Genomic DNA, 27,910 nt, shown 5'->3' on the forward strand with positions numbered 1-27,910 from the left:
ATTTCCTGACTGCCGCTGCCTGTAGATCAAGAGACAACAACAGGTCGTCATCTTCATCCCGCTTTGTGCCTCCCAGGGAACTCCTGGAGCCATGCTGACTTTTGTGGTTTTATTTCTGTTTTTGTAGTTGACTTCAATCTGTCTTACTCTGCAACTCTCCCCCACTGTTCCTTGTTATGCCCTCTGGGAACAAGTTGAATAATCTCACCCCCCCTACTTACCCTCCCCTGGACAGTTTCTGTCTTGTCAAAAATGATTTTCTAGGTCTCTTCCAACACTATAATTCTGTGATTAAATGCAAGTCAACATTCTGCTCCAAAAGCAGATCTGCTGTTTCGATGGCGAAGATATAATAGATCACATCTTTGCAGAGATGATGGGTGGAAATGAGCATACACAAGGATCCAAAAATGGAAGAGAAAAATAACCTTTTATGTGATCATCAGATAGCCAAATATATATTTTAAAAAAATATCCTGTCCCAAAAAATAGAACTGAAGCATGATTTATTTTGGGATATGTTAGGAGTCTTCATCATTTCTATTCTTAAACTCAAACCACTATGTAGACATTATATTTCTATTTAATCTAGTCGTATATTATATTTAATCTAGTCATATATTATATTTAATCTACATATGTATTATACATTTATATTTCATCTATATATATCTTATACATACCTACTACATTGTGCATGTGTGTGCATAGTTTAACTAAGCAATGTTGTAAGTGTAAATAGACTCCTGAGCTCCCTTATTAGCAAAAACAAGTTATATCTGGTTACATCATTTTAATTATTATTTAGCCAAGTTTTCAGAAATCATTAACATTTTCCTTTGAATATTGTCTGAAAGTTTTATACTCCAAGGGGTTGGGTTGCCTTGGAGAGGAGGGAAATGGTGGGAGTTCAGAAAAAGACCAGAAGGAAGACCAAGAGGACATAGAAGATCAGGGAAAATCCAACACAGGACCACATTGTGTTGATCTTAGGGTTTTTATGGCGTTAGGAGTCATTGACCATGAGTAAACATTCTTTTCTTCATTTGGGGTCATGGTAGAGAGACTTGTACCAACCATTGATTGTTGAAAACCCACTTTGCTGAAAGGGCCCTTTTAGTAAAGTGATTTTTTAAATTATTAAATTAAATATTATTAGATATATATGTATATTGTATATTATATAATTTAACATATGAAAAATTAAATTCAGTCATGTCATGCCTGAATCTGTCTTGGTCTGTTAGGAAGAATCCTGTTCTGGTCACATGTGGTGGGTAAAAGCAGGATTGTACTTTTGACTAGACCAGGGCTGGGGAGCCTACAGTCTCGAGGTCACATGTGGCCCTCTAGGTCCTCAAGTGTGGCCCTGTGACTGAATCCAAACTTCACAGAAAAATTTGTTTGGATTCAGTCAAAGGCCACACTAGAGGACTGAGAGGATAACATATGACCTTGAGATCACAGGTTCCCTACCCCTAGACTAGACTGTAACAACAAAAGATAGCTAAGAGGAAAAGCCCAATTGCTAATGGAGGAGGAGAAGACCCTATCTAGAAGAGAGGTGGAAAGCAGAGGGTTACATTTTTGTGAACCACACATTATGGGTTGGATTTTATTTGGATAAAGCCATTCTATGCAGCCAAAATATTGAGGATGCTATATGTTATAATCTTTGAAGATTTCCCTATTTGGCCTATTTCCCATTACATGGCAGGCTTCATCATGACCACCAAAGTCACCTTCATGATCACCTCCTTGACCACTATTGGATATACATTGTGTACTCAGAACCATCTGGTAGCATATTATAACTTGAAAACCCCAAGGATACAGATTTATAGAACCACTAAATTACAGATTTGCAATACTGGAAAGAACCTTAGATGACCTTTAGTCCAATTTGACCCTGACCAAAAATCACCATTACAACTAACCTGAAAAGCAGTCATCAGGCCTTTGCTGAGGGACCTCAGTGGTAAAAGAGTTCACACTCTCCCTGAAGCAACCCATTCTGCTACTGAGAAGACTGAAATGTTAGGAAGTCCTTCCTTCCAAGCCTAGCTTAATCTCTTTGTAACTTCCTTTTCCTATTTGTCCCCTTTGGAGCTAAGCAGACAAAATTCCATCCTTCTTTCACATGGCCACCCTTTAGATGGTTGAAGGTGGCTGTTTCTACCTGCTATCTCCAAAGTCCTCTCTTCTCCAAAGCTAAACCCCACCAGTTCCTTTAATTTATCCTCATATGACATGGGTTCAAGGCCCTTCGCTCTCTTGGTTGCTCTTCTCTGTACATTTCCCAGACTATCCATTTTTTCTTTTTGCATGAGTCAATCAGGGTTAAGTGACTTGCTCAGGATCACACAACTGGTGAGTGTCAAGTATCAGCACTCTATCTATGGTGCCACCTAGGTGCCCCAGATTATACATTTCTTAGCTAAAACGGGGCACTCAGGATTACATCATTTATTCATTCATTTCATTGATTCATTCAATAAACAAGATTTCTTAAGCGCTGGCACTGTATTAGGTGGTGGGGGTGGGGGGGGGGGCGCGCTATAACACAGAATGAAATTGATCTTCCTAAGAAGGAATTTTCATTCTAACTGAATACCAACCTATAGGTAGAATCTGGTTCACAATACTCTGTGGCTGATCTCCCTGGTCCAGTCATTAGAATAAAAGGTGAAAGAATTAGAAATGGTATCTAACTAGAAGTGAATGATGTTAAGCAGAAATAGAGTAAAGAGTTGGTGCAGTGGATAAAGAGATGACCTCCAAATCAGGAAGATCTGGGTTGAAGTCTTGGTCTTTCTGACTAAGAAAGTCAACTCTGAGAAAGTTACTAAGCCTTTGAATACTGTAGACAGCTCTCAGACTACATTTCAAAGCAGATACCTATTTGCATTGTTAGAAGGAATTCTTCACAGAGGCCGCCTTATTTGTTGCTTTTTAAATTTATTTTTCTTCAGTCTTTTCAGTCATATTCAACTCTTTATGACTTCATTTGTGATTTTCTTGACAAAGATACTGGAGTGGTTTTCCATTTCCTTCTCCAGCTCATTTTACAAATGAAGAAACTGAGGAAAAAAGGATTAAGTGACTTGCCCAGGGTCACATAGCTTTGAAGTATCTGAGGCTGGATTTGAACTCAGGTCTTCCTGACTCCAGGCCCAACACTCTCTCCACTGTACCACCTAGCTGCCCAGTTTGAATGATGAAAACCAAAGACTTGGTCAAAGAAAATTTTTTTTAAAAAGGTGACTAATCCTGTGAAAGGTTCTTAAGTCTACTGGACAAAGATGTCAAAAACAAGAAAACCTCACTCCTAGTCCTGCCTCTGACACAGATTGGCTCCGTGACCCTGGACAAATCATTTAACTCTCAGTGCTCTTAATGGAGATGTTAAATACATACATGTGACCTAGAACATTTGTGAGTGTGGCCTGAACCAGATTCAAATGTAAGGGAGAAATATTTAGCAAAGGAAATAAAAAATACAATTATGTATATATATATATATATATATATATATGTATATATATATGTATATATATGTATATGCATATATGTATATGTGTGTACATATACTTACATATATATATATAACATTACACTTTAAAATTAAGTCAATATTTAACACCTCCAGAGATACTTATGTATGGATTAGTGGTCTCTGTTTCTGTTTGAGTTTAACACCACTATAACAGTCACTTCTAAGCCTATAAGTTGCAGAGGAGGCAACCTACAATGGGAATGGGATTTTCTAGGCCAAGTTCCTTATGCTAAAGCAATCCTAGATCCCAGTCCCTATCTCTATAATTTTGTAAACATGGGATGACAATCACCAAGACTGGGTGTATGAAAAACTACAACTCTCACCTGCTTTTTTGGGTCTCCATTTCCTTAGCTTCAAAAATGAGTATTTTGGCTTAGATGATCTATATGGTCCGTTAGAACACTAATGCTGTATATCTTACAGTTGTTGATTAAATATAGGGAATTATAATCATGTCTATATTTTTGTAGGCAAGCATAGCCTTATTCATAGGCATAGTAGACAACTGCCTTTGGATACTGTTTCAGGAATTCCAGAATGCTCTTTTGTCTCTGAAGATAATTCTTTATGCCTGTTGACTAGTGTTTGGCACTCTACTGTTTCAATTTATTAGCTTAATGCTTAGATGTTTATTGGGTTGTCTAAACTTCCTGGTCACTTTCCATTTCATTCCATCTTCATGGTAGTTGCCTTGCATACCAAAGGATGACTCTGTACTGAGGTCTTCACCCTGACTGGTGAGTCCCTTCCTGGGATCACCGTAAGTTGAGGATCCTTAGCCATTCTGCTCGCTTCCCTTCCTGTAGACTCTCTCACCACTTTTACCTCCATACCAGTGACTTCACCACTGGGTCGTACTGTGTGATTTTTAGCTCCCTTTTACATTTTATTTTTCCCTATTAGAATATCTCTAGAACTTGCTAGCTCTGTGAATCCGAGCAAGTCACTTAACTCCAGTTGCTTGGTTTCCTCACTGGTAAAATGAGCTGGAGAAGAAAATGGCAGACCATTCCAGCGTCTTTGTCAAGAAAACCCCAAATGGGGTCACAAAGAGTTGAACACGACTGAAAAATGACTGAACAACATTTAGAATGTTAGCTCCTTGTGAGTAGTGACCACATTGCATTTCTGCTCCTTCATATTTAACACAGTTCCTGGCCCAGAGGAAGCATTTAATAAATGTTACCTCATCTATCTATCTATCTATCTGTCTGTCTGTCTATCTATCTATCTATCTATCTATCTATCTATCTATCTATCTATCTATCTATCTATCTGTCTGTCTGTCTGTCTGTCTGTCTGTCTGTCTGTCTGTCTGTCTGTCTGTCTATCGTCTATACAACTCTACACCCCCCTCTCATGAAAGGACCCCTGGGAAGCATCATGTCAATCATTATCAAGAGAGAATTCAGATTATTTCTTGGCAATAAAATGTGATAATGAGGAATAAGCAGAGCCATGAAAATATTGGCTATGTACTTGATGGAGAAAGGAGGGGCAATTTGGGAAAAGAATGTCAGGGATAGGAGAAAAGACAGAGAAAGAGGAGACAGGGCCGCTGAAGGCAAATGGCCCCCTTTTGAATTTTTCTCTGGATAAGCACTGCCTGTAGATTGCAATTCAGAGACAGACCCAAGGCATTTGGGACATTTTCAAGTTATATGCATAAGAAATATATGAAGTAATTGATAGCAAAGAAAGGAATAAAATTGATTGATAGAGCAGACAGTAAACTTGGTATCCTTAAAGGCCTTATGGGGGAAATAGCCCTACCTCCTAAGAGAAGGCTTGGAAGGGAACTAAACAAAAGTTGAGGCAAAGGATGGTAAGTCTAAATTAAGAGATAAATCAACCATCAAACACGGAGAGAAGACTCATTACTTAATATATTTAATTGTAAGAAGCATGGTTTGAACCCAGTATAGTGGGAGAATTTATTTCCATTTCATTTTTTAGACTTGCCCTGTTCCTTTACTCCAGTGTATTTATAGCTAGTTCAATGCCTTTGCAGCTGTGTATAAATCTAAAATGGTCACACATATTTTGTTGGGGAGGACCACAGAAATGACTCAAAGTAAAGAGCATGAAGACATGCACAGTATCATATATGTTAGAGAATGTTATAGAACTAAATATATCCAATTCAAATTAAAAGCTGTAAAACCTTCCTTTACTATCCTGACATTGCCATATGAGTAGCTAGGACCAAGAGTACAAATTCAATGGAGCATGCCAGACTCGGGTATATCCATGGTCACAACATTTTAAGAGGGATGGGGGACAAATGGGAGCTCATCCAGAGAAGGGTGATGAGTGTGGCAAAGGAAACCAGAGAATGTTAGAAATAGTTAAAATAATTAGAAATGCTTAAGTTGGAAAAGATGAAACTAGTGTGGCATGGCAGATATTTTCAAAAGTTTTAAGAAATGTCATGGAGAAGAAGGACTAGTCATGTTCTCCAGGGACCCAAGCACAGTGGGTAGAAGTTATTAGTGAGTGAGATTTTGATTCAGAGTAAAGACAAATGTTCAAATGATTAAGGTAGTTTAAAGGTGGAATTCTGCCACTGGAAATGGGATAGTAAAGAAATGATTTTCATTGAATGGAGAAGTGGAAAAAAATCTTGACTTAGAGTTAATAGGGCCTAGTAAATCCAAGCCTCTCATTTTGCAAATGAGGAAACTAAGGCCCAGAGAGTTTGGGTGACTTGCTGATAGTCATACAGATCACATGGATCATAGAGCAAAGGTGTGTAGTAGACAATTGCTGATGTCATGTAGTTTCAGGAATCCAGAAAGGAAAAAAGTGTTTTATTTTTTAAATCCACTAGCTGGAACCTATCACTCCACTATTAGGATTTATTTCTTTAGTCGAATGCTTAGACACTTCATAATACACAATCAGTCTTGAGCAGCATTATTTCAGTTATTCATTGGCAAGAATTGATCTTTTTGATAACCATATTTGATAATGAGTCTTGGAGAGGGGAGTCAAATCTAGCTCCTAACTCTCAATCTAATATTATTTATATAACCACTCAAGGTTCTCACTAGACTGAAGATTCCCTTCCTCAAGCTATTATTGTGTCTGCAGATGGGATCTTAGCCTTGTTTAAACTGATTCCTATGTGTTGAATGATTACAGGATGGAGAGGTGGTGATCTGTCCTAGTAAAGGATGTTCCTCACTGGGGACTTCCTATATTGCTGAAATCACAGGGCTGGACTAAAATATGTGTTATAGATATGTGAGTGTTTTTTATAATGATTGTATCTGTGTCCTTTCACTTGTAAACAGTCTGTTCCAGTTCTTCATCATTCCCATTTGTAAATTGAATTTAATGTTGTCGTGTGTTGATTGCAAATTGACTGCCTTGTGGCTAAAATATTTGATTGAGCTCTCTTCACTGAAAATGAAAATCTTAGAGTTATTGCTCTAGAATGCCTACTATCTGTTCCCAAAAATGATCAGTCCATCTGCTTTCTGTAGGATCTTGATCATCTTGATATTTAGAACAGGAAGGAATCTTTGAGATCATCCAATCTAATCTTTTGGAAGTTGAACATAAGGATGCTCAGAGGGTAAATGACTGGCCCCAGGTCATACATCTAATAAATACCAGGCAAGATATTAAAACTCAGATCTTTAGGTCTCCCAGTCCAATGCTGCTGCCTTATTGGTCCCAGTCTGTTTCCAGGAAGTTAAGCTGAAGACCATATTTCCTTTCTGCTTGTGTAATTGGGTATGTAAACACCCAGAATCACTTTCTCAACCACTGATGAAAGGAAGAGTAAACCTTGAATACCACTTCATAATGATTCCTTACCGGTCTCCCTGTCTTGGAATAGTCTCCTTCTGCTACCTCATTAATGAGTTTAAGCCCTGGGAGTGCTGAATAAGGGTTTGTGGTTAATTGAAGTCCTCTGCTCTTTACTGACAAAATGTATTTTACACACTGGTTGGATGTAATTAGTGCGATGAAGCTTTAAAAGAAATTGGCTTTGCTAAATTTAGTATTTGCCATGCTGTTTTATACATGAGACAATGAGTTCTTGGGGCTTATCACAGTGGAGACAGAATTGAGCCTTACTAACAGCTTCAGGATTGATGGATTGGTATAGTAAAGCCATGCAGCCGATACCAGGCACCTGATCTTCAATAGTCAGATTCCTTGACCCTTCAGGAGTTGGCAATCCAAAGAAACAAGAGAGATCATATCTCTCTTATATGTTGTTTTAGTGGAATTTAGATAAAACTTTGGGTGGGTAAGTTTAGCTTAGGGTGGTTTGGGAGATGTCGAGAGTAGAGTCATCCACACTCACACAGATGGTATAGAATCCAGACTGTGAAGGGACTTTAGAAACCCTCTATCCTCACCCTTACCTGAACAGAGATCCATTCTACCAAGTATCCAGCAGGTAGTCAGCCAACCTTCACTTGAAGACCTCAAGAGGAGAAACTACTGTATCCCCAAATAGCCCATCTTGCTTTTGTACATCATTAATCTCTAAGAAATTTGCCCATCTAGCAAGACTTCATTGTTGGCAGCTCCCACCCATTGCTTCTAGTTTTCTCCAGGGGAGACCAAGCAGAACTTAGACAATCTTTCCATGTGATAGTTCTTCAAATGCTTGAGCACAGTTATTTGGTCAATTGAATAAATTAATGTATCAATCAGCATCAATCAACATGTGATTAATAACTTCAAGGTCTTTACAGAGGATGTCAAAGACAGAAAGTATATAAGGCAGCATATCTATCTATGCCTATATCTGTCACTAGGAAAGAATTGGAAACATCAAACTCATTGAATAAAGAATTAAACAAACTGGTGCATGAGTGTAATGGAGTATTACTGCATTGTAAGAAATAACAATTATGAATATAAGAGAGAAACATGGAGAGACACTTAGCGGTGATAGGTACAGGTAGCAGAACCTAGAAAACAATGTACACTATAATACAATGTAAATGAAAAGAATAACTAAAAAGGAAATGTGATGTTTTCAAATTATAATGGCTGAGCTTGTCCTTCAAGAAGAGAAGAAAGATCCATCTGCCTTTCATTCATTTGAAAAGTAGGGAACTATGGGTGACTGCAGTGAACATTACATATAATATCAGAGTCAACTGATGTATTGGTTAGGTTTTTAGAATGCCTCCTCTTCTCTGTAATTTTTATTCTTTATAACAAGGATGGCTCTGTCACAAGAGTAGGAGGGGAAGAGAAATGTTTTTTGGAAATAAACTGTTTTAAAATTTTTAAAAAGATTATTTTTAAAAAAAAATCACTTAATAAATGTTTGTTGATTGATTGAAGAGAATTAGGGTCAGTTCAATTCAACAAAGACTTATGGAACATGAGAAGATGGGAAGATAGGGAGAAGCATCATGCCAACATTGATTCTTGTAAAAAGTTTTCAAGCAGACAAGGCTTTCTGAAAGGTAGAGCCCGGTATGCTTGGAATTTCTAGCCAGAAGCTTGGGATAATTGCCAAGATTCTAGGTCTTGAAGTCAGAGGATCTTCTTATAACCCTGACTCTTACTTATTACCTGTGAAGGTCTTTGAGTAAGTGATATCAATATCCTGGGACTCTGACTCCATTTAAAAATTAGATCGTCTGTAAGGTTCCCTCCAGTTATGAAACTGATGAGTGACCTGGTCTATTACCATTTAATTATGTAGTCTACCAGAAGGGATAGGACTTGGGATAGATTTTGAATGAAGAGACCAAGGTAAATTGAGATATACAACCAAGATGATTGTTCAGGTCAATAGAAGAATTACAAGAATAGGAGAAAAGAAGACAACAAATTGTTAGGAAAACCACCAGATCTGGAGTTAGGGGACCTAGGTGAAAATTCTAGTCTGCCATTTGTTAATTTTGTGGCTCTAGGCAAGATACTTCAGCCCTGAGTGTTTCAGCTTTCCTATCCCTAAGGTGAGGGGACAAAACTGTTTCTAAACACCTTCCTGTTTTAAGTCAGATCCTATGACTAATATGAAAAATTCTGGTCCTTCTCTTGACTGTATATTAATTAATTTCATCTGTCAAAGTCAGTTTCCTTATTTGTTAAAAACAAAAAAAAAGACAGGATTGTATTAGATGACCTTCAAGATGGATACTAGCTCTACTGTCCCTACACTTTGTCTTTATAGGAAGCAAAAGAAGAGCTAAAAATCTTTTAAATTTAGAAAAATGAAAAGACAAATAGTATAAGATTATGATTTAGAATTTGTGGTGTTTGATTCATTAGCAGTATGATTTTGATCATCAAGGTAGTGTCTGTGGAATGAGAGATCTGTTCTTGTAAAGCATAGCAGCAAGCTAACCTGAGGGGTTTGGCATCACAAAATAATCCTTTCTTGTTGGGTTTCGGGTCAATTTTATTGAAATGATGACCAAGGAAGCAAGAGACGCACTGGCAGTCCTGTGCAACTGTGTTTTTAGAGATTCTTCCAAGTGCTGTTCATGCTCAAGAGGAAACATATAAGATAGTACCCATTATGTGCTGAGTGCCTTAGAAATGTCTCGTCTGTCATCACATGAAGTCGGTGCTATTGTTATCCCCATGTGACAATTAAGTAAACAGAAATTAAGTGACTTACCCAGGGTTATACACTACTAAGTGTCTCAGAAAAGATTTAAACTCAAGTCTTCCAGACTGGAAGCCCAGCACTCTGTTCTCTGCACCACATAGCTGGCCTTTACAAGTTCTTACTTTACAAGCCACACCTCTTTTCTAGTTGACTAAGTTATAACTTTTCACATTATAAGGTCCTCAAGGGAGTGAGACAGGAAGGAGGGAGGGAGGGAGAGAGAGGAGGAGGAGAGAGAGAGGAGGGAGAGAGAGAAAGACAGAGAGACAGGAAGGAGAGAGAGAGGAGAGAAAGAGAAAGAGAGAGAGAGAGGAGAGAAAGAGAGAGAGAGAGAGAGAGAGAGAGAGAGAGAGAGAGAGAGAGAGAGAGAGAGAGAGAGAGGTGTGGGAGGCTTGAAGAGAGACCAAGACCAGGAGGTTTAGAAAGGTTGCTGTAAAGCCAAAGATAGTTCATAGGAGGAATAGAATGATTACTTTCTTACATCAAGATGCCAGTTAAAATTAGAAAACAAATTTGTAGCTGGCTAAATCTCTATGGTTCTGTGATTTTCTCCAGCTTTGATCAGCAGCCTATGAAGAATCCAGATGGCAGAACCCCAAAGCTCAAGTTTGGCAAAGTGTGGGGAAAACCCAAGAGGGCAAGTTGAGATAGGGTAGCAGGGAGAGGTTCTAGTGTAGGGATAATGGCTTTGCAAAGAACTAATGGGTGGAGGGGATAGTGGTCACAATATGGAAAAAGAACAGAGTTATGGATTGTAAGGCATAAGGAAAGATAGAATGCTAAAACAGTGTGATTATGTAAAGGAATTTTAGAGTGAATGAACATGATAATGAAATACGGGTGATGGAAAATTAAAAAAATATGAGAATCTGTGTGTATTTTGGGTGGAATGGAGTTGTGGGAATTGAAGAGAATGGGAGAATGCGAATTTAGGGTATTTGAGGAAGCATCAGTAGTATACTGAAAGACCAAGTATGAGGCTAGGTATTGAGGTGGAGAGAGGCACTGAACTCATTGAGAAGGAGAATGTCTTTATGTTTGGTAGATAATAGCACCGAAATCTTTATTGGGTGATCAATTAAGATTTGATATAGCTCCAGAGGAAGAGTTGCTGAATAATGGTAATAGAATGAGAACACAGAAGTATTCAGGAGTCAAGGAGTATTGTGACTTCCCCACTTGAACCAGTGAATCATGGGGTAATAAAGTGTAGTCAGGACTAGAAAGGGTGATGAAGGGAAACAGTGTCACCAAGAAGGAGCCAAATCTCAGTGAGCATGAGAAGATGGAAGAAGTGAGAAAGGAAGAGGCTTAAATTGTTAATTATAGAATGTGTATTCCAGAGGGCACGATGGAAGACACTAAAAATCTGCAGTGGGCCATTGGACTAAGGGTTAGGATTGAGGTGGATGTAGGTAAGGGAATGAGCAGGCAGGGATGGAGGACTAGGGTTGGAATATCGGTGGCAATGGATTTAGAACAGGAAATATGAATAGCTATGGGATTAAGTAAAGAGATTATAAAGGGATGAGAATGTCCTAACTAATTAGGATTATGTCTGGGCAGACTGTCAGATCACTTCTACTGCCCTTTCCAGTTCTAAATGTATGATTTCATGATCTGTGGGTTTGTAGCAATTCAAGTCTACTCAGCCTATTAGCAATAAAAACAAACAAGCAAAAACTCTTCCATCTAAAACCAACTTTGATACAAATAGGAAATAAATACTGCTCAACCAGAGACTACTCATATCCAGTGGAGAAGACTGGATTTGTGTTGACCAATCTTTGGTAGAGCAAATAGAAAAAAAAAGTTACATAGAAGATTTTCAATTTGCCAAGGCTTCATAGTGGTTTACAAATGAAAGAAGACAAGTGGCATTAAACATTGCTACTTTCCTAGCAGAGATCAGCTTCTTAAACTGGTGTAGGGAGAAAAAACTTTTCCCTACTTAATACAGATTTCAGGTACTCTTTTCATTGAATCACAACCCAAATGATTTACAGTTCGGATATGAGCCTGTGTCAGTTTAATATAAAACTCTTGTTATCTCATTGCCTTTAACCCCTGCAATATGTCAACATTCAAAATAATTTCTTAGTCATAATTATTAAACATAGGGAATGATTATCACAAGAGAGATGGTGGAAGGGACATGGGAGATTTACATGACTCTGTGGACAACTCGTTTCCCAGCCATGCTGTTAGAAGGTCATCTTTGCTGATGCCCTCTTTGTGGCTCCTGTATAACATCTTACATTATTCAGTGGTGGAAGAATGACTAGCTTCTGAAGTCTTGCCTATTGAAGAAAGTGAAAACTTGAACTTGATATAAATACAGGTAGATTTGCTTGGCTACCAACCCCAGAAAAGATTATTGGGTTACAACAGCTGCTGCTGCTGCTACTACTACTACAACTACTCCTACCACTACTACCACTGCTACCACTATCAGTACCACTACCACAACAACAACAACAACAACAACAACTACAACTACTACTTACTACTACTACTGCAACCACCACTGGCTTTAAAAATAAACCAATTTCAAACTGTAGAGGGGCTGCTCTCACCACAGACCTGATGCCAGTTTGTTTATTCTTTATTGTTTTCAGTTGAGTATGACTCTTCATGACCCCTTTTGGGGTTTTCTTAGCAAAGATGCTGGGGTACTTTGCAGTTTTCTTCTCTAGATAATTTTGCAGATGAGGAAACTGAGGCAAACTTGCTCAGATCACAGAGCTAGTAAACATCTGAGGCTAGATTTGAATTCAGATCTTCCTAACTCCAAGCTCATACTCTATCTATTGTGCTGGTCAGATGCTCACAGGCGTGATGAGGGGAGCACTAAATGAGATTTCAACTCACTTCAATTCATGAAAAATTCAGAGGTAGCATGAGGTAGTCAGATAGAGAGCTAGCTTTGGATTTAAGTCCTGTCCCTGACATATACTAGCTTGGTGACCCTGGACTAGTGACTTAATTGCTCAGTGTTGCAGTCAGTTCTCTTAAGACTTTAAGTTACAGAGCCAGTGCCAACCTGCCTTGGTACAAATCTTCTCATTAGGAGTTCCCTGTAAAGATGAAATCACAAGTACAGTAAAAAACAAAAGGCTTAAAATCCATTTATCAAGCATTTACCATATAGTGGGAACTATAGACTCAAAGATAAAACACAATAATTCTTACCTTCAGGGAGGTTATATTCTTTTAAACAAGTGTGTTCAATTCCCCTCCCCCCAAATAGAATTGAGATCAAATTTCATATCTGAATTGAAAGACACATACATACGCGCGCGCACACACACATACACGTTGCTTTAATACTAGCATTTTCATTCACTCACTGTGCTGCCAAATTTGGGATTAATACCTGAAAACGCATACAAATTTCTGTCCTCCTGTGCATTTCTAGCATGGTTCTTACATGACCTGTTGAGGTCAGAGAAACAATCACTCCTTCGCATGTATTAAACTGGTCTAAGAATTTAGTTTTGCAAAGGGGTTTTTAGAAATCATTTGGCCAGAACCAATTCTACTTGGTTTTCAATGTGTTGCTTAAATTCATCAGTGCTATCTGTCTTTGTCTTCCTGGTCTTGTCTGGTTCTTAATATCAACCAGACAAAGAAAAGAAGAATCTTCGAATCTCTGTATAATAATGAATACTTTTAGCAGGAGTAATAGGCACAGTAATAATTTGTGCTTCATACAGCACATAGTAGGTACTTAAAATGCTTATTAACTAATAATGGTAATAGAGATGATGCTGATGATGATGACAGAATAGTAGTAGGTTAGTTGTCTTGGGCTCTTTCCGTCTAAATTCCTTTAAATATAAAGACGATAATAGTAAAACAAACACAATAGCAAAAATCACAACTGACACTTATATAATACTTAAACATTTTCAAAGTGCTTAACATACAGTATTTTAGCCACATAATACATGAGATAGCTACTGCAAGAATAATGAGCTCCATTTTACAGATAAAATAACTAAGAAACAGAGAAGTGACTTGATTTGCCCATGATCACATGACCTAGTAAGTGTTAAAAGCTGGCTTGGAGTCCAGCTTTTCCTGACTCCAAGGCCAGCGCTTTATTTCACCTACATTCTATCACTTCCTCAGGCTATGTGTCTGGGTAAGGTTGCAAATCTGATGAAAGAGGAGCCATGGGAGAGATCATGGTGGACCTTACTGGCCATTGAGCTCATGGCCAGAATTTGGCCAAGCTGGATTTCTGTCAGGTGCCGGAGACCAGGCTAGTGCTTATTTCCATGGCTGGCTTAATCTATACTCTAAATCAAGAATTCACATTGTGTCATCCATGGGTCATGGATATATATGTGTATGTATGTATATATACACATATGTGGAGGAGAATTCAGTAAACTTGGGTGTGAAAATATATGTGTATATATAGATACACATATACACATATGTACACACACACATAGACAGAGAGAGAGGGAGCAATGAACTTGGGTGGTGAAATATATATATGTATAGATATATACATACATATGCACCTATATACACACAGGTATTTGGTAATCTTTGATTTACCTGGTAATCTTATGTATTTGATTTTACTCATTTAAAAACATTCTGAGAAGGAATCCATTGTTTTCAGTAGACTGCCAAAGAGGTCCAGGCTACAAAAAGGTTAAGTACTCCTGTTCTAAATAAACTCTTTTATATTCTCCTTCCTGTAAATGCCAGATTGGGAGAGGGCAAAGAAGAATTTGGAGGAGGGGATAGTTTTCTTGCTAATCCGTGGAAATCCCCTACTTCATCTAAGAAGCCAGCTGTATGCACTAGCATTCCTTGGGAGGAAAGCAAGGTGTCATCCTCTGTGAATCATCAGGTCAGAGCTTTTCATTGCTGAAAGGTCTGACTGAATGAACAGAGAGGTATACAAGGTGGAAGAGAGCCAAGCTCCCTAACTATGACCATATGTGCAGAGCATCAGGCCAGTGGTGTGGGCAGCCCCTCCTCAGCCCCTCTAGATCTGCTGTCTAACATCACCAGCCTTCCCTGTTAAGGCAGGAACATACTTCTTGTGAACTTAATTTAGGCCATCTTTCAGAATCCTCCCGAATGGAGACATTGAAAAGTTCAGTGGAAATATGTCAGAATCTTTGGCCCACATTTACATGTCTAAATAATTTAAGAGGTTTCTCTTGGGCCTTCATTATCCAGAATGATGTCCTACACTGAACTGAATTCTCAGCGCCAATTTCGAGTTCTTGGTACCTACTCCTGTTCCTCTGAATCTCCCTCCTCCCCTCACGACATTTGATTACAGTATACAAGCCACTATGCAGACGAGACCTTGAAAAGAAGATTCCATTACAATTATGCACCCTGGTGAAAGGCAGCAAAATGAGATTCGACCATGATACATCTTTGGAATGACTTACAATATAAATAAACACACTACTGTGCTGGAGACAGGATAATGAGCTAAAAGTGCCTAAACTGGAGGACAAATAACTGTGATTGATAGAATCTACCACTAGGTGGCAGTGTTATTCCACAGAAGTCCAGTTGGGCAATTTTACTTGGGGAGTGGACTCACCAAAAAGGGCATTAAGAGGGGAAAATGTTTTTAACTCTGCAAAGATCCAATGTCAACATCTTAGGAAAACAGAAAATTCATTTTTAGAAGGCAGCTTTTGTGGGTTGTGTGTTAGAGGACTGTTGCATTAAGAATTTGTTCCCTAATGCTAAGTAGAGAAATAGGAGCGGGCAGAAGTTAAAGGTACATTTCTGGAGAGCACATCATGAGCCTGGATCAAGAGCAATCGAGGGTCTAGCCAGGAGTTGCAGGCAAGACCCTTCTCCTCGATCAGTGGAGAAGATTGTGTAACTGCTCTCCCCTGTGAGTGATTTCATGGATTCTGTATTGCTTTGTCCCCATGAAAATATGTTCAGAGTCTAGATGATCTTACTGTCATTCTATCCAGCCTACAAGGAATTCGCAAGGTTTAGGCTGCCATCAGAGAGTTCAAGAGAATAAGTAACAAAAAGAACAACAATATTAATCCTTAACTTTGTAGTGAGAACGAATCTATCCCCTACCACCAGTGCACTTTGTTCAAAGTGGAGGTGGTGGGGTTCTCTCTCCTCTGAGATATGATACAGACCTGCTAGCATTAAACAGATTGTGATGGAGTCAATAGTACCTTGGATTTGAGAATGATAGAATTTCACCTTTATATCTTATCTCTGGAACTAGTTACCTGTGTTGTTACTTTCAGCAAGTCTTACTCAAACTCTTTCCATCTCAATTGCCTCCTCTGTAAAATGGCTGAATTTAACTAGACAATCACTGAAGTCTATCTGAACTCTCAATATGTGATCTTGTGATCCTGGAATCTGGATTCAAATCTTCCTACAGACACTAACTAGCTATATGACTCATAGAAGTTTTCCTTCTATGAGCCCGAATTTCCACCCCTATAAAATCACAAAATTATCCTAAGGATCAAATGAGACAATGCAGGTGAAGTGACACAAAAAATAGAGTAATATATAAAAACAAGATTCTAGCATCATGATCATCTCATCCACATCTAAAATAGTAATATTTTCCTTTTTCCTATTTACTTTCTTATATACATATCCCTTTAAGGTTTGTGAAACAGTTCACCTAAATTGACTTATTTGATCTTTGCTGTTTTCTTGTTTGATGCTATTTACATGCACATTTTACAGATGAGGATACTACAGAGGCCAGGGAGGGAAAATTCTTTGCTCAGGGTCACATAGGTAGTTAGTGACTGTGTGGGGGATGATTCAAGCCCAAATCTTAGATTCCTAGTTGTTGATGATGATTGTTTTATCATTCCCATTAGAGTTGTTTTCTCCCCAAATAGAAAAAAAAAAAGAAATAAGGTAACAGCCATCAATCTGCCCAGATCTCATATACTACACAAATTTCCCATTTTCTCAAAGCGTGGCCCTAGTATACCAAGTGCCTGCCCTCTCTACAAGAAAATATTTGGGAGATCTGGTTGCTACTGTTCTCTCATTGTATAGGCAATATGGTTGTTATAATGTTCTTGGCACCACACAACTAGATTAAAGACCATAATTATCCCTGAATCAACATGGATTTTCTTGTCTAGAGTTTTTAGCTTGGTTCCTGTCTGGTATTTCATTTATGGTGAACATTGAGCATAAAAATTGAGTAAATTCAATGCTACCCTTCTAAATGTTAATCATTCATTTCCCTTTCCGTTTTTGGACACCAATTTCACTTTTTATTTGGAGAGCACTATTTAGTATAATGTGCATGTTTTAAAGACACATATAATATATGTGGAGCATTGGTAAGATTGAAGGGGAGAAAGAACAAAAAATAACAAAAGCCAGTAAAATAAAACAATAGTGTTATCATCCATACTTTGTCTAAGGGAGCTGGTGTCCATCACATGAGAGACACAGGTGAAATCACAGTCTACAACTATCCTTTTTTCATTTGGAACACCACCATTAATTAATAGAATCATCATTAGTACACACATAAGCCAAATCGCCTCAAAAGCCTTTCCGCCTGAGATGGGTCCATTTTTACTGACATTTCATGAAAAACTGCAAAATTACAACTTGGTCACCCATATCACAGAAGCTTCTACTATCCAGTTGTTGTTTTTTCTCTTTTTTTCTTACAGCACAGTGGATAAGCAACCTGCATGATTCCTCAGCTAGAAATTTCTGATGCTTTGCCACAAACCAATGAATAATATCAGTATGACACAGTTAAATACATTGTAGTCATGAGACATCCCCTCTGACTTGGGCATCTGTGTTGGCCTCTGAACCAAAACAAAGTTTTATGGAAAAAAAGAACTGGGAAATGGTTTGAATTTTTTTTTTATTGCCAATTAATCTATGATTTTCAAGGTCTACTTTGACTGCAATTTGTATTCCATGGATCACTGAATCCCTTTCCTCCCAAGCATAGGAAAGCAAAATATTAAAATTCCAGGGAAACACAGTGTTGTTGTTGTTGTTGTTTTAATAAGAGGAAAAATAAACTATCCCAACCCCCATTTGCTTTCCTGTCTTTGCTGCAGTGGTCCTGTTTTAGAGACACAGTGACATGGTTGAAGATGCGTGGACGTGTGGCTTAGCAAGCCAATTTAAATCCAACAGCCGAGCTGTTGCCATCCCTGAATAAAGCTTCTGTAAAAGAGCTGTTTGGTCTGGGGGATGGAAGAAAAAAAATGACCCCCCCCTCCTCAAGCCCCAAGCTCCATAGTCACCACCTCCACCCCCCAGATTTAAAGGAATAGCTCATCTGCATGGTGATATAAATTGTTTAAATACAGTAGCTGGGATATTGGGTGCTGCAGTCAATAAACTTTTGCCAGTGGCATAAGAAAGCATGGGCATGCAGCTGGCAGGGTGCCACCAGCGTTTGGCCAGAGCCATGTTGATGGAAGATTTCACATTAACCAAGGATATCCCTGAATCTCCCTAACGTCTGCAGTACAGAAACAAATGGAAATTATGGTGGAGTTAAACAAATCTTTTCTTTCTTTCCCTCTTTTTTAAAGAGTCATTTTGTTCATTTCTTAAGGAGTTTCCTCAAATGGGCTCCCCCCTCACTCCCTACAAAGCCTGTGGCTGGTGGGATGTGGGTCTTGGAAAGATTCCTCTCCAGCCTCTGAATGAAGCCTCAGTTAGCCATCAGAGGAGTGGTGTGCATAGCTCAGAAACAGGACAGCCTGAAGAAGCCCCAGAGAACCCAGACTAAGCTTCTAAGCTTTGCTGCTTTTCCTTACTATGAAGTCTATGAAAAAAAATTGTAAAAGAAAGATGGAAAAGAAAAGAAAAAGAAAAAAGAAACATCAGATAGCACCCATCCTCCCCCCAAGATGTACCAGAAGTCTTTACAAGCTCCCTTTCTCTTCCTCAACCTTACTTTCTGAAATCTTTACATGAAGCAGGAAGGGGATTCTTTTTCTTCATATCTGCCTTTTGACAGTTTTTCTGCAGTGCCATTTGAATGTCCAAAGAAACTAAGAGTGGGGAAAACCTCAGCAGGAATTCGCATGCATGGGTTTCTTTAGAGAGGTAACTACTCTGAAACTTTGCATTTGCACTCATCACACTCCATTTTGCAATTCCCTAGTTGCATTTTTAACCCTTTCCTTCTCTCCCAGACTCAACTCCTAAAAGGGAATAGGACACCGCTACAATCGAGCATCATCTTTTGATTGGTCCTTCCAATTATTTTGATTTTTTTTTTAAACTTAGCTCTGCTTATGAGGCTGTTATTGCAAGATTTCTGCAATAGCTATCTTCCTAAATGAATCGAACCCCTGGATACCAGAATCCCTTCCTAGTCCCCCTAGATGTGTTCAGTGAATTACAAAGCAAGTCCTCCCACCCTTAACTGTATGCAGGTCTGGCCTGAAGGGAGCAGCGTGACTGCAGATGTTTGGGATTACTGTTGAAAGAAGTTTTATCTTAAAACAAGGGAGACTTTAATGAAATCAATGAAGGTTCTTGTACAATAGGGATTCTCCTAAAGCTGGGGGCTCAGACTCCTCATAGATTGTAGTGTTTAAATTGTAATGAGTTGACTTTGTAGGAAAAAAAAGGAGGAAAAAACCACAGTATCAGGGGTAAGCTGAAATTGACATAGAACTGGGGAGGGGGGATGGTTAGGGAGGAGAAGGAAACCAACGAGAAACATACAACCACTCACCAACCCCCCCCCCCACGTTTCGCTTCGTAGTCACTGTACTTTGAGACAGACCCACTATTTGCCAGCTCTTTTAGGACAAGGGATTCATACCTCACACTCCCTGGAGCCCGACTTGCTATACGTGCAGGGTCCTGTCCCATTCAGCAGCATCTCACTGGTCTCTGTGTTGGTGGGCTTGTAATCGACATAGAATTCCTGGGTGCTGGGGGTCATCTGTTTGAGGGACTGCCTTTTCTTTTTCCTGTGCCTCCGCATGAGCGAACGCTGCTGCAGCTGCTTCATGCTGGCGGGGTACCGCTTCCAGGACACATAGATTACCAGCAAGATCACTAGGACGGACAGGAACAGGGCCACGCTGCCGGCGATGATCTTGTGGAAAGAGATGTGTTCTGTGTCCTCTGGGTCGGTCTCTGGGCCTGGCTCAGTGGCCCCCACTGTGGGGGGCACAGGGGGCTTACTCTCATGCTTGGGCCTGGGCAACTTGGGTTTGAAGGTGGGTTTGGGCAGAGCCCTGGCGAGCTCGAACCTCTCTGTGGTACTTTTGCCACAGATGCTATAATTTTTCACGGCATCAATTACATTCACCCCTTGTAGCTCTTTGGGACTGGCACAGATGATGGTATTTTCCCTCAGCCCTTTGAAACTTTTCAGCCAGTTGACTAGGGAGCAAATATTCCTGCTGCATTCCCAAATATTCCCGGCCAGGCTAATGTCATTGAGGGATATCCAAGAATCTAAAATCTCTTGCCCAATAAATGTCAACTTATTGGAATCCAGGTTGAGGCGTTGCAAATTGGGGACACATTGGAAAACGCTGGGTCCACTGAAGGCTTCGATTTCATTCCCTGACAAATCCAGCCTTTGCAAGGAGCTCCAGGTCCAGGACATGGTTTGCCCTATGACACTGATTTTATTCCATTGTAAATATAGGTTCTGCAGGCTGACCAGCCTAGGAAACAGTGCCAAGTTGAGCTTGGAAAACTGATTATGCTCTAGATGAAGTTCTTTCAGGCGGATCATGCCTGCAAAGACATTCCTAGCCAGGCTTCGGATCCTGTTGTAGCCCAGGTCCAAGAGTTCCAGGTTGCGACAGTCTTGGAATATCCTCACAGGGATGGTTCTGAGCGAGTTGGACCGCAAATGTAAACTCAGCAGCTTCCGCAAGCCCCGGAATTGTTCTGATCCCAGAGACTGCAGCTGGTTATAGGACAGGTCCAAGTTCCGTAAATTGGTCACAGGTCTGAAGGTATTGTTAAGAAAATAGGAGATGCGATTGGAACTCAGAATCAACTCTTTCAGTCTGCGTATGCCATTAAAAGCATTCTCGTCTATATTGCTGATATGGTTGTGGTCTAGGTACAGCCAGGTGAGCTGGTTGAGACCTTTGAACTGGTTATATTTAAGTTTCTGAAGGCTGTTATAGCGAAGGGATAGACCTAAACAGCCAGCAGATATACTTGAGGGTATCTCCTGTAATTTCTGAGATTCACAATATACCATTTTGCCTTCACACCTACAGCCCTTAGGGCATCCTCGTTCAGCAGAAGAGAGCATTGTCAGTAACACAGTGGGGGCTATTACCAGGGCTACAGCTGATCCGCTCAGTAGCCTAATTACATTGAAACCTGGAAATAAAAACAACTTAGAAAAGTTATCCCCCCAAAAAAAGAATTCACGTATTTTTTTTTCAATCAAGCAAAGGAAAAAAAAAAACATTTAAGGATTTTTTTTTTTTAATTCCAAATCAGGATCACCCAATTTACCAGCTATATCCTCTCTGCCATTGAAAGAAAACTGTCTTTTGAGATGGTTTAAAAAGAGTTAAGCAAGGCATTTCTCTGGCAGGCGATTGACTCTACAGTCATACAAGGCAAGACAGTCTCTATGACAATTAAGCCAGAATTTATGTACAGGCTACATAATTGTATCTACATACATATATTTCCACATTTTTTTAAAAAAGAAGAAAAATGACAAAACATACCCATCCTTTGTGTTGTTCACAGGTCTTCCTTAGGTCCTTTGCTTTGGCTTAGGGTACCTCTAGCATGACAGCCTCTGTCAGCTGCACTGTCGTGAGTCAGGGCTCGCTGACACCCAGGAAGAAAAATTGGACCCCTTGGGAGATGGACCAATTTGGGCACATTATTCTTTGCCTGCCAGGCAAAACCCTCCAAGAACAAATAAATGCCAAGTGGGCATCTGCTGCCGAAGTCGAGATTCCTCCTAGGTAATGGGATCTTCATGAATGTTACGTTTTTGCATTTTTACACTTTGGGGAGGAGGGGGATAGAATGAAAGGAAAAAAAAAAACACCACCCACCTAAACCTCCCCTTAACCACAACTGGCTTCTACAGTTTCTCCTTAGAGCAGAACATGCTGTCTTCCTCTGGGCCAGCTTCTCCTAGCTGAGCGACCACATCTGTATTCCATATCCCAGCAGTTACTTCTCTTAGGCTGCTCTGGGTTGGGCTGCGGAGCTGCTGCTTCCCAGGAGCACAGAAGGCAGTAGCATCCCCTCTGGCTGCTACCGCTGTGTGTCCGCCACTGTGCAGGAGCTCAGCTCCCTTCTGCAGCCTGGCATGCTGAAAGCTCCCCCGACTGACTGACTGTTGCTCTGGTCCCTGAGAATCCAGTCTTATGTAAAGCTGCCTCCAGTGGTGAAGTCTATTATGGGCATGTGCAGAAACAGGGGCCTCTTTTATCTTGCAAATGAGCAAGCTCTCTGCTGGGAAATGAGGGATGACTCTGGGTGGCTCAAGAGGGGCCAGGGATGGGGGTGGTCGACCTGACCAAAAAAGTGGCTACTTTTTATTTTCCTGATTATTCTTGAGTCTAGGTTTTCAGGGGCTAGACTGGATACGTCAAGTGACCAAGTAGAATTTTAAGGTCCTAGATGTAGGTCTGGGAGGAACTTTAGGAATTATCTACTTTAGAGATTGTTAACCTTTTTTGGTTTGTATCTCCCATTCCCCTTGGCAATCTAGGGGAATCTATAGACCCCTTTTCAGCATCATAGTTTTAAATGTGTGAAACAAAATACATACGAATACAAAAGAAACCAAGTAAATAAACATAAAGTTATTAATTTTTTTAAGAAAATTAACTATTATACAGGTATCAGATTAAGAACTCTTGATCTAGTCTAGTCATTCTTCAACCTCTTCCCTCAAAATCCAAAACTGGATTTTCCAGAGGAGGAAACTAAGTCTCAGAGAGGGAAACTAACTTACCTAAGGTCTTATAGTAAGTAAGGAGCAGAGCCAGGTAGCAATCTTGGTCCTCTGAGTGTGTGTGTGTTTGTCCTTTGTTGCTGAAGAAGACCATGCCATCAGAGAAATAATGACATGACTTGCACTTGACTGTTTTGAGTGACAGAGGGCTGTGCAGATCACTAGCCTCACCTCTCCCCTAGAGCCATCTGAGTCCAGTGACTAGATATTCATTAGGATGACTGGAGATGACCCAGAATGAGGCAATTGGGGTTAAATGACTTGCCCAAGGTCACATAGCTAGTGAGTGTCAAGTGTCTGAGGTGATATTTGAGCTCAGGACCTCCTGACTCCTGCACTGGTGCTCTATCTGCTGCACCACCTAGCTGCTCCTCCTCTGAGTGACCTTACAGTTGAAGGAGCACATGATTTGGAATTAGAGGATTTGAATTTAAATCCTATCTGTATGCCACTTATCCTACTGGGCCTCAGTTTCCTCAATTGTAAAATGAGAGAATTGGATTAGATAGTCAACTTTAAGTCTAGGAACCAATGTCCCTTGAGGGATAGGGATAGGGACTTTACCTGTGATTCCCCTAGTATAGAAAACACCTAGGAGTTGGAAGAAACCTAATCTTTGTCTGAAGGCTGGCACAGTCTTTACAGTTTTCAGTCTTAGAGAGCTCCCTGTGGCACTGAGACATTAGCCAGAGTTCCAGAACCAGGATATATTAGAGGCAGGATGTGAGCTCAGGTCTTCCTGGTGGCAAAGCTGGCTTCTGTCCAGGGTGCTATGTTACCTGTCAGATCTTTAAACAATCATAAAAACAAGAGTCCAAACAGAGTCCTATCTGCTCCACTGAACAGCATGTAGAGTGGTTCATGGGGTCCACACAAGGTCACTTAATGAGCCCCATTCTTCTGGGACTTAAGGGACTCTGCGGCACTAAATGAGCTGCTTTAAGAAACTACATCAATTCATTCAGTTCATGCAGGTTCCATTTAATGTCCTGAATGGAGATTACACTAAACAAGACTCTAATAGTAATAGCAGTAGCAATGGAGAGTATCCCAGGAACAGTAAGAGTAAGGCCATTGGACTAAATCAGTAATTGTGTTCCTACAAATGGGAAGCCTTCTTTAAGCCAAAGCTTACTAATCACTTATCAGAGATATCATCGGAAGGAGTGGAATGCTGATTCAGGTTAGACTAAATGCCTTCTGAGATCTTCTGTAGTTCTGAGAGGCTCTGATTATATTCATTCTGATTTAGTGAGATCTCTGAGTCCTAATTTTTTCCACCCGAGAACCTTTAAGTTATTTCAGTATACTTACCATGTCCAGTTTGCAAGTGTGCTCTGCCAGCCAATCTTATCTGAGAAGTTTTCACTGTGCACCTCGTGTATGTAAGCTTCTGGGATCTCTCTTCTGAGATTACCCTCAATCTCTGTTCGATGGGCTTCATTACTGAAATGTAAACTTTTAGAGGGCAGGGACTATTCCCCTTCCTCCCCTTCTTTTCTTGGTATCCCTAATAGTTAATGCAGTCCTTGGCTTATACTAAGTACAAAAGGTATGTGTGTTGACTGACTGATTACAGCGTTCTGTTTGTCAAAGGAGAGAAAAAGTGAAAGCACCTGTGCAGAGAGATCTTGCATTCTACATTCTAAAAGATCTAACCAGAGATTTTCTAGAACCAGCTCATACCAGATCATAGAACTGATTGCTAAATTTTCAGTATGAGCACTTACACATAAATCAACAAATGCTACATATCATGACTTGATTTATTGTTTTATAGATTATGCAGGTTTAAGAAAGTGATGTAGACAGTGTTAAGTTTATAAGTGTGTCACGTAGGCATTTCCCCCCTAGAGAACCTGTTGTTAAACATCTATGGATATAACATATAAATATATATGTGACTATAATCAAATAGTCAACTATATCAGTATATACATATATGTGTGTGTATGTACACTATATCAATAACCAACATTTATTAAGTGCCTGCTATCTACCAATCACTAAATTAAGTGCTGGACATCATAATTGGAAGGGGAAGAAATACAGATATCTGAACTAACGTGCGTGTGTGCGAGAGAGAGACAGAGAGAGAGAGAGAGAGAGGAGGCTTGTGGGAGGCTTCTTTTATGAAATAGCAGAACCTAAATATTATAAGAGGTTGAGATGAATAGGATTTATTTTCTAGGCATGAGATATGATCTGTGCAGAGGGATAGAGTTCTGAGAAAAAGCACGTTGGCCAGTTTCTCTGGAATAATAAAAAGTAGTATTTATATAGCATTTTAAAGTTTGCAAAGCCCCTTTTTACAAATATTATTTCACTGTATCTTCACAACAATATAAAGAGACAGTTGTTGCTATCTATGCCCATTTTCCAGATGAAACTGAAGCAGACATACTTTAAGGGAACTTTTCCAGGGTCACACATCAGATAAATACCTGAAATTTGGTTTGAGCTCTGGTCTTTCTGATTCTAGGTTCACAGCCTTAGCATCTCTGGTACCTAGTTGCTCCTAACAAAGTATGTGAAGAGTAAGTATGCTTGGTTGGTTGTTGTCCTTCGTTTTTGAAGAGGACCAAAATGACACCACTGTGATAAAGTGAAGTTTCAGTGTGTCCAACTGTGGCTGATCAGACCAGCATGAGCTCAGAATGCTCTACCACAGGTTAGGCACAAGCAGTCTGTATGAATTTTGGGGGTGGATACTCCAAATTTGCTCATCCTACATTTACTTTGTGCTGTCTCAATTCTGCTTTGCTCATAGAGCACAGCACCCTTTCTGATGTGGACATGCCATGGTGAGCAAAACTGTGCCTGTGTCTCCCAAGTCACACAATCAAATCCAAAGTTCTTCAGAGAGACTTTGAAAGTGTCCTTGTATCACTTCTTCTGACCACCATGTGATTGCCTGCTCCATGTGAGTTCTCCATAAAACAATTTTTTGGGCAAGCATACATTTTGCATTTGAACAATGTGGCCAGCCCATCAGAGTTGTGCTTTCTGAAGCATAGTTTGAATGCTTGGCAGCTCAACTCGAGCAAGGACTTCAGTGTCTGGTACCTTATCCTGCCAGGGGATCCTCAGAATCTTCCTAAGACACCTCAAATGGAAGCAATTCAGTTTCCTGGCTTGGTAGTGGTAGACTGTCCATGTTTCACAGGCATACAACAATGAGGTCAACACAACAGCTCTGTAGACCTTCAGTTTGGTAGTCAATCTAACACTTCTCTCCCAAACTTTTCTTCAGAGCCTCCCAAACACTGACTTAGCTCTGGCAATGTATGCATCAACCTCATTGTCAATGTATACATCCCTGGAAAGTACACTACCAAGGTAAGTGAACTTATCCACAGAATTCAAAACTTTTCCATTAGTTGGAACCTATGGTTCCACATATGGATGGTTTGGTGGTGACTGATGGAGCACCTGTGTTTTCTTGGTGTTAATTGTTAGGCTAATATTAGGACAAGCAGCAGAGAATTGATCCATACTTTGTTCCATCTCAGCTTCAGAGCCTGCATTGAGTACACAATCACCTGCAAACAGAAAATCATGCACCAACAGTCCCTCCACTTTGATTTTGACTTGTAGCCTTTTCAAATTGAAGAACTTACCATCAGCATGATAGTTGACCTTGATACTATGTTCATCTTCATTGAAAGAATTTGACAACATGGCTGAAAACATCATGCTAAAAAAGCATGGGAGCAAGCACACAGCCCTGTTTCACTCCATTGGTGACTGGGAAGGCACAAGAGCATTGTCCACTATCCAAAATCTGGGCAAACATGCCATCATGAAATTGACGTTCAATACTGATGAACTTCTCTGGGCCGTCAAATTTTGACATAATTTTCATAAGGAGTTCCCCCAGGAGTTCAAGGATACCTCCATTATCCATCTCTATAAAGGTAAAGGGAATAAATTGTCCTGTGACAATCATGGGGGATCTCTCTCTTAGTCATTGCTGGCAAAATTCTTGCTAGAGTTCTCCTTAATAGGCTGATCCTTCACCTGGAAGATAGTCATATACCTGAGAACCAATGTGGCTTCAGAAAGGGCCAAGGAACAGTCAATATGGTGTTTGTTGCCCGACAACTCCAAGAGAAATGCCAGGAGCAGAACAGAGATCTGTACACATTTGTAGATCTGACCAATGCCTTTGACACTGTTCGTCCTGAGGGTTTAAGGAAAATTATGTCAGAAGAGTAAATATAGACAAGAAGAACAAGATAAGGTAGAACTAGATTATCTAAAGCTTTAAATGACAAGCTCACTATTTTGTATTTTATTGAAATAGCAATAGGGGACCATTGAAGTTTCTTGAACATTGGAGTGATATGGTTAAATTTGTTCTCTAGCACAATTATTTTGGCAATTAATAAGCAAATAGATTACAGAAAGGATAGACTAGAAGCTGAGTCCTTTGAAGAGGCTGTTTAAAAAAAGTCAGAAGAGTGATCATGAGGGCCTGAAAAAGATGATGTTCAAATAACTGAGGAGGAGGGAATGGAGATGAGAGATATCATGGAGCAAGAATTGATGAGAACTAGGAAATGATTAAATATGGTGGTTGAGAAAATGGGAAGAGTCAAAGATGATGCCAACTTTTCTGAAACTGGTGGACTGGAAGGTTGGTGTTGCCTTCTTTGAATATTGGGAATTTTAGAAGGGGCAGGGTGTTTAAAGGAATCTCACATAGTTCATGATTATGTAGTTTCCGCAGATTTTGACTTCTTGCATAAATGCTTTAGGGTCTCTCTATTACTCTATGCCATAC

The 27,910-nt window shown here is 39.8% G+C and overlaps 2 protein-coding genes across 3 annotated transcripts in view; one reads left to right on the forward strand and one right to left on the reverse strand.

Moving 5' to 3' along the window:
• The window catches only part of LRRTM3 (leucine rich repeat transmembrane neuronal 3), a 230,743-nt gene extending 208,239 nt beyond the window's left edge, over positions 1-22,504 (reverse strand). The window contains exons 1-2 of the mRNA XM_072628817.1: positions 21,875-22,504; positions 19,981-21,515 (exon numbers count right to left, since the gene is read on the reverse strand). Of these exons, the coding sequence (XP_072484918.1) occupies positions 19,981-21,515; positions 21,875-21,878 (1,539 nt within the window). The 5' untranslated portion in view covers positions 21,879-22,504. The remainder of the gene's footprint in view (positions 1-19,980; positions 21,516-21,874) is intronic.
• Positions 1-27,910, forward strand: part of CTNNA3 (catenin alpha 3) — a 1,968,199-nt gene that overhangs the window by 774,376 nt on the left and 1,165,913 nt on the right. The gene's annotated exons all lie outside the window — the stretch shown is intronic.

The sequence above is a fragment of the Notamacropus eugenii genome, chromosome 1 (assembly GCF_028372415.1).
Source record: "Notamacropus eugenii isolate mMacEug1 chromosome 1, mMacEug1.pri_v2, whole genome shotgun sequence".
Taxonomy (NCBI): Eukaryota; Metazoa; Chordata; class Mammalia; order Diprotodontia; family Macropodidae; genus Notamacropus; species Notamacropus eugenii.